Raw genomic sequence first — 7747 nt, forward strand, 5'->3', positions numbered from 1 at the left:
CAGAGTAGCTGGCTCCACCATATTCCAGATTCCCCTTGCCTGGCGGGGGTAGGCAGCAGTGTGGAGTGAGGTCAGGGCAGACCCCTCTGAGTCCGTGCCCCAGGTCTAAAGATTCCCCAGCCAGACCATGTCCTGGGGCTTCTGTGGCTCTGGGAACCTCCAGCACAGGAAAACAGCCTGATCCTCACCCAACCCTGCAGGTCACTGGACCTGTTCTCCACTCTGCACTCGGGGGTTGGGGACATCCTCATAAAAGCTTCCAGATCGAATTCTCACAGCTCTTCAGGTTAAAAAAGCCCAAACTAGGTCCGGGCCCAGTGGCCCACGCCTGTAATCCCAGCACTTTGGAAGGGCGAGACAGGCGAATAACCTGAGGTCAGGAGTTCGAGACCAGCCTGGCCAACATGATGAAACACCGTCTCCACTAAAAATACAACAAATTAGCTGGGCGTGGTGGCACCTGTAATCCCAGCTACTTGAGAGGCTGAGGCAGGAGAATCGCTTGAACCAGGGAGTTGGAGGTTGTGGTGAGCCGAGATGGCGTCACTGCGCTCCAGCCTGGCGACAGAGACTCCTAAAAAAAAGGAAAAAAAAAAAACAAAAAACAAGAAGTGAGCTCAGCACAGTGTGTCACGCCTGGGAGGCTTAGGCGGGAGGATGGCCTAAGACTAGGTGTTCAAGATGAGCCTGGCCAACATAGTGAGACCCTGTCTCCACAAAAAAATTGTAAAATAAAAAAATTAAGGCTGAGCACCGTGGCAAAAGACTATAATCCTGGCAATTTGGGAAGCTGAGAAGGGAGGGTCGCCTGAACCCGGGAGTTTGAGACCAGCCTGGGCTACATAACGAGACCCCATCTCTACAAAAAAATACAAAAATTAGCCCGGTAGGGTGGCACACACCTGTAGTCCCAGCTGCGCGGGAGGCTGAGGCAGGAGAATTGCCTGAACCCAGGAGACAGAGGTTGCAGTGAGCCGAGATCGCGCCATTGCACTCCAGCCTGGACAACAAGAACGAAACTCTATCTCAAAAAAAAAGAAAAAACTCATATATGTGTGTGTGTGTGTGTGTGTGTGTGTGTGTGTTCACATACATGTATGTGTACATACACACATAAAACGAATCCAACCGGTCATATCCATCTTTGTATCAATCCCCCTTTTCCAGGACATGAAGCAGAATAAAATATTCTTTTCGTCTTTCTTTTACGGTGACTATTGTAGAATAAATTTACCATTTTAAATATTTTTTCATAGGAGGGCACCCCTGGACACCCAAGAAACCTTTCTAGAGGCGAGACAAGAAGGCGGGAAACCTCAGCGGGCCGCGCGTGCCACCTGCCGGGCACCTGTGGAACTGCGGGCGGAGGCGGGGCTCCCGCTGGGGCGGGGCCTTGGGGGCCACGCTGCCGTCGGGGCGGGGCCGGCGGCCGCTAGGTGGCGCCGTCTCACCTGAAAATGAATTTCGTGGCCGGGCTCACGCCTGTAATACCCCAGCTCTTTCGGATCACCTGAGACCAGAGTTCGAGACCAGCCCGGCCAATATCATGAAACCCCGTCTCCACTAAAAATAAAAAAATTAGCCGGGCGCGGTGGTGCACGCCTGTAATCCCAGCTCCTTGGGAGGCTGAGGCAGGAGAATTGCTTGCACCCCAGAGGCGGGGGTTGCAGTGAGCTGAGATCGCACCACTGCACTTCAGCCTGGGCGACAGAGCAAAAACTCCGTCTTAAAAAAACAAACGGGCCGGGCGCGGTGGCTCACGCCTGTCATCCCAGCACTTTGGGAGGCCGAGGCGGGTGGATCACGAGGTCAAGAGATCGAGACCATCCTGGTCAACATGGGGAAACCCCGTCTCTACTAAAAATACAAAACATTAGCTGGGCATGGTGGCGCGTGCCTGTAATCCCAGCTACTCAGGAGGCTGAGGCAGGAGAATTGCCTGAACCCAGGAGGCGGAGGTTGCGGTGAGCCGAGATCGCGCCATTGCACTCCAGCCTGGGCAACAAGAGCGAAACTCCGTCTCAAAAACAAACAAACAAACAAACAAAAAAGAGAGATGGAGCCTAGTTCTGTTGCCTAGGCTGGAGTGCAGTGGTGCCAACTAAGCTCACTGCAACCGCCATCTTCTGGGCTCAAGTAATTTTCCTGCCTCAGCCTCCCAAGTAGCTGGGACCACAGACGCCTACCACCACGCCACACTAATTTTTGTATTTTTAGTAGAAACTGGTTTTCACCATGTTGGCCAAGCTGGTCTCGAACCCCTGAGCTTAGGTGATCCACCCACCTCGGCCTCCCAAAGCGCTGGGATTATAGGTGTGAGCCACCACGCCCAGCATAAATTTCCTTGTAGAGATGGGGTCTTGCTATGTTGCCCAGGCTTGTCTTCAGCTCCTGGCCCCAAGCAGTCTTCCCTCCTCAGCCCTTCAAAGCATTAGCATTTTAAGTGTGAACCAGCAAGACCAGTAACCTTGTGGGACTTCTAAGCTCGGGCCTGAAGAGTTCTTCAGCGTTCTTGGCTGGGTGCAGTGGCTCTCGCCTGTGATCTCAGCACTTTGGGAGGCAAAGGTGGGCAATCAATCACCTGGGTTCAGGAGTTCGAGACCAGCCTGGGCAACATGGTGAAAAAACACTGTCTCTACTAAAAATACAAAAAATTAGCTGGGCATGGTGGTGCACACCTGTGGTCCCAGCTACTCAGGAGGCTGAGGCGGGAGGATCACTTGAGCCTGGGAGGCGGAGGCTGCAGTGAGCTGAAATGGTGCCACTGCACTCCAGCCTGGGTGACAGAGTGAGAGCCTGTCACTTTTTTTTTTTTTTTTTTTGAGACGGAGTTTTGCTCTTTCGCCCAGGCTGGAGCTCAGTGGTGTGGTGTGATTTCGGTTCACTGCAACCTCCACCTTCCGGTTTCAAGCGATTCTCCTGCCTCAGCCTCCCAAGTAGCTGGGATTACAGACACCCACCACAAAGCCTGGCTATTTTTTGTATTTTCAGGTAGAGACGGGGTTTCACCATGTTGGCCAGGCTGGTCTCGAACTCCTGACCTCGTGATCTGGCGGCCTTGGAGGCCTGTGTGGAGGTTCACAGTATCCCAGATTATTTGGAACAAATAATCCAAAAGTCCTGGGATTACAGGTGTGAGCCACCGTGCCTGCCCCCCTAATTTTATTTTTGAGACAGGGTCTTGCTCTGCCACCCAGGCTGGAGTGCAGTGGTACGATCATGGCTCACTGCAGCCTCAACCTCCTGGGCTCAAGTGATCCTCCCACCTCAGCCTCCCAAGCAGCCGATACTACAGGTGAACGCCACCACATGCGGCTAATTTTCATATTTTTTGTAGAGACAGGATCTCTCTATGTTACCTAAGCTGGTCTGGAACTCCTGGGCTGAAGAGACCGTCCAACCTCAGCCTCCCAGAGTGCTGGGATTACAGGTGTGAGCCCCTGCATCCAGCCTGTTTTCACATTTTAGCATCTCTAAGAGTGGGTCGAGCCCAAGAGCAGTGGCTCACGCCTGTAATCTCAGCACTTCGGGAGGCTGAGCCAGGGGGATCACTTAAGGTCAGGAGTTTGAGACCAGCCTGATTAACAAGGCGAAACCCCATCTCTACTAAAAATACAAAAATTAGCCAGGCGTGGCGGCCTATTTCGGTAATCCCAGCTACTTGGGAGGCTGAGGCAGGAGAATCGCTTGAGCCAGGGAGGCGCAGGTAGTAGTGAGCTGAGGCAGAGGCTGCAGTGAGCTGAGATCGCGCCACTGCACCCCAATGAGACCATGTCTCAAAAAAAAAGGAAGACAGAGAGAGAGGGGGAGAGAGAGAGAGAGGGAGGGAGGGAGGAGGGAGGGAGGAGGGGGAAAGAAAGAAGGAGAGAAAGAAAAAGAAAAGTGGAATGAATCATACAGAGTGACAACTGCAAGACCGCGAGAGAACATCTGACATGTTCTGGAATGATCCAGAAAGTCCCGTGTTGACACATCTTTAATTTCAGGAAACACAGAGATAATTTCAATGTCAACAGCAAACATCACAGCAAACCTGCACCCGACTGTCAGAAGAGGCCAAAACATTTGCATGGATGATCTCGGACTGCAAGAAAAACATGACAAACAGAAGAACAGCCGCTGTTCCAGCAGCCCCCGCTCCGGAGGGGGCCGCTTGTTTCCCCACGGGTCCGCTCAGAGAGGGGCGCCGTCCTCCCCCGGGACGCAGAGTTCCCGCGCCGCCGGCCCGCCGCGCCCTGGCTTCTGCGCCCTGGCGGGGGCCGGGTGGGACCCCAGGCGGTGCAGCTCCGCGCGCGGGGCGGCGGGGTCCGAGGCTCCGGGCCGGCGGGGGCGGGGGCGGGGGCGGCGGGGCGCGCAGGGGCACACGCGGCGGAGGGCCTGTCGGAAGTGCGAGCCCAGGAAGGCGTAGAGCAGCGGGTTCAGCGCGGAGTTGCTGTAGGACATGCCGTGAGCCCAGGTCTTGACCGCGTACGCGGCGTAGCTGCGCGGGTGCCAGGCGCCCGCGGGGCCCAGCGCCTGCAGCGTCAGGAACAGCTGGATGGGGCCCCAGCAGGCGGCGAACAGCAGGACCACGGCCGCCACCAGCCGCGACACCCTGGCCCGCACCGCGTCGGCGCGCTGAGCCAGCAGCTGCCCCTGGGGGTGGGAGGAGGCGGTCAGAGCAGAGGCCGCGGCCGGCTGGGCTCATCCCCTCGCGCCGCCCCTCCTGGACCCCCTGGGCTGTCCCTACCGCGCAGATGCCCCCACCGGCGCCTCCCACCCTGGTGCCTCCCCGCCCGCCCCGTCTCGCCGTCCCCGCACGCCGCGCACCTGCAGGGCGCTATCGAGGGACGCGGGGCGCACGGCGGCCCGGCCCAGGTGGCGGAGCATGGCCCCATAGCAGGCGCAGGTGGCGAGCAGCGGCAGCAGGTACAGCGCCAGCAGGTTGTACAGCGCGAAGGCGCGCTCCAGGGCGCGGCTGGGGAAGGCCTCTCTGCAGTAGGTGCTTGGCCCCGGGGACAGGCGGTGCAGGGCGAGCACCGGCGCAGACACCGCCGCGGAGCCTGCGCCACACGCCGGTGAAGACCCCACTCGGGGGACCAGCGGCCCCCCAAGTGCCTCCCCGGGAGGCGCTCACCGAGCCACCCTGCTGAGTGGGCGCCCAGTCTGCAGCCTCGCTAGTCCTGGGCAGGCAGAGCTATTGCGCCCATTCTCCAGATGCCAGAGCGAGGCAGCAGGGGGCTCCGGGCGCCCAGGGCGCTAGGACTTGTTCCCCTTCCCGGGGGAGGTGTACTTACCCACCCAGATGCTGAGGCTGACAGCCAGCGCCAGGCGGGGCGTGCGGCGGTGCAGGGCGCGCAGTGGGAACACTGTCACGTACCAGCGGTCCACGCTCATGGCGGTCAGAGTGGCGCACGTGGCCTGCACCGAGACCTGCGGGGGCCCCCAGCAGGGTGTGTGGCCACCTGCGCAGTTGAGAGCCTGCCCTGTCGCCAGCCCTGCCGGTCCCCCTGCGTGTGCGAACACTCAGGCACGGGATGTTTCCGGGGAGGGGTGTCCAAGGCGGGTTGAGGGGACCGGAGGGTTGGGCAAGTGAGGAAGCCCCTGGGGGCGGCTGGGACCCTGAGTCTAAGACAGGGGGGCTGCGTGGAGTGGAGGGACACGCGGGCAAGAAGCCTCAGAGCCTGGATCGTCCTTCCTCACCAGTGACCCGGGTCTCCGTCTGTGTCTCCACCCCACCGTTCGGGCTGCGCACTCCAGGTCTAGGCTGCACCCCCCGCCCAGCCGCGTCCCGCAAGCTGGGCCCCCCAGCCCCTGGTTTTCCTATGCGTTGCCCCGCGCTCCGCCCAAGGTCGCCCCCACCACGTGCGCCCTCCCTCCCTACATTCACTCCCCTTCCCTCCTGCTCCGGAGCGCACCCCCTCCCCGTCCCCACGTTTGTCCCCTCCCCTCCTGCTCCGGAGCGCACCTGCTGGATGTAATTGAGGAACTTGCACATGAAGTCGCCCAGCACCCAGGCGGGCAGCGGGTACAACAGGGCGGTGAAGGGGACGCAGCACAGGAGGAAGGTCAAGTCCGTGGCTGCCAGGTTAGCTGCGGTGGGAACACGCGGGCGCTGGGCGTGAGCGCTTCTGGCCCGCACCCTGGTCTGAGCGACCAGCAGGGTGGCTCAGGGAGGCCTCCCCGCAGAGCCCCCGGCCTCCTCGGGCGGAGAAGTTGGGACACCGTCCGGTAATTCCTGGTTACATCTCAAACATTACGCACTCCAGCTCGGGTTTCCTGGCCATTACCGCAAAAATCAGTTCTTGTTTTTTTTTGTTTTGTTTTGTTTTGTTTTTTGTTTGTTTGTTTTTGGTGGAGAATATATACATATTTTGAGACCGAGTCTCCCTCTGTCGTCCAGGCTGGAATACAGTGGCCACATATTGGCTTAATGCAATCTCCGCTTCCCGGGTTCAAGCGATTCTCCTGCCTCAGCCTCCCGCGTAGCTGGGATTACAGGCGCGCGCCACCACGCCCAGCTAAATTTTATAATTTTAGTAGAGACGGGGTTTCCCCTTGTTGGCCAGGCTGGTTTCGAACTCCTGACCTAGTGATCCGCCCGCCTCGGCCTCCCAAACTGGTGGGATTACAGACCTGAGCCACCGCGGCCGGCCAGAAATCATTTCTGCTCCGCCGTGTGGGGGCTGGAGAAGCCCGAGCAGACCCCCGCCTCTCTGAGCCTCAGTTTCCTCATCTGCAAACTGGAGACAAGGGTCCCGGCCCAGCAGCCACCGACTGGACTCACAGCTGTGTGGGGTAGGGGACCCCAGGACACAAATGCATAAATAGGCTCAGAGAGCCACCAGAACAGAGGTCGCAAACTGAGACCTGTCGGCCAAACCCGCCCCCAGCCTTTGGCTCCACGTGCGGCACCCCAGACTTCGGGGTGGGGGGGACCCCTGCGGGGGACAGAGCCGGGTCTGGGAGGGCCCCGGTGCGCCGCGAGGAGGAGCCCCAAGCCGCTCGGCCCTCGGAGTCCCCCGACCCGACCGGCGGCAGGTGCGGCGCGGCGCGCGCACTCACCGATGTAGAAGTTGGTCACTGTCCGCATCTGCTTGTGGCGGCAGATGACGTAGATGACCAGCGAGTTCCCCACCAGGCCCAGCAGCATCAGCGCCGCAAAGAAGAGCGGCACCACCCAGGAGTCCACGAACCCCGGAGCGGGGACCCGACCGTCGGAGGCGTTGGCGCCGCAGCCCGGGCAGCCCGAGGTGTTGGCGGGCGCCCACCAGGACGCGTTGGGCCCGGATATAGCCGCCCTGTGCATGGCTGCGCCTCCCTCCTCCTCCCGGCCGCCCTCCAGGATTGCGCCCCGGCACCGCCCCGGACACCCCTCCGCCCTGCCGCCGGGAGATGCGCCCGCGGAGCCCTGGAAGGGTCTCGGCTGGAGGCGGCGGGGTCCGCAGGGCAGCTGGGGTGGGCTCGGCGGCTCCTCTGCGGGCGCTGCTGCAGCCGAGCGTTTATAGCCCGGGCCCCCCCTTGTCCTTGCCTTCCCGCCTCTCCGGCAGCCGCTGGCCACTCCCTCCCCTGCCCACGCGCCCTCTATTACCCCAGCGGCAACCTCCCCATTCCCTCCTCCCGGCGCATGGTCGCCCTGAGGGCGCAGGAGGGGGACTGAGGGGGGCGGAGCAGGAGGGGGACTGAGGGGGGCGGAGCAGGAGGGGGACTGGGGGGGCGGAGCAGGAGGGGGACTGAGGGGGGCGGAGCAGGAGGGGGACTGAGGGGG

At 60.7% G+C, this 7747-nt stretch overlaps 1 protein-coding gene across 1 annotated transcript; it reads right to left on the reverse strand.

Annotated features, from left to right (window-relative positions):
• Positions 1 to 3966: 3966 nt before the first annotated feature.
• On the reverse strand, positions 3967 to 7654 carry KISS1R (KISS1 receptor). The gene is made up of 5 exons (XM_032252475.1): positions 7045 to 7654; positions 5948 to 6072; positions 5277 to 5412; positions 4810 to 5042; positions 3967 to 4635 (listed from the first exon to the last, which is right to left on the reverse strand). The coding sequence occupies exons 1-5, from the start codon at positions 7286 to 7288 to the stop codon at positions 4174 to 4176; spliced, it is 1200 nt and encodes a 399-aa protein (XP_032108366.1). The 5' UTR covers positions 7289 to 7654; the 3' UTR covers positions 3967 to 4173.
• Between the last annotated feature and the right edge of the window lie 93 nt (positions 7655 to 7747).

This window comes from Sapajus apella, unplaced genomic scaffold, assembly GCF_009761245.1.
Source record: "Sapajus apella isolate SASKATOON/1434 unplaced genomic scaffold, GSC_monkey_1.0 scaffold77, whole genome shotgun sequence".
NCBI classification, from domain to species: Eukaryota; Metazoa; Chordata; class Mammalia; order Primates; family Cebidae; genus Sapajus; species Sapajus apella.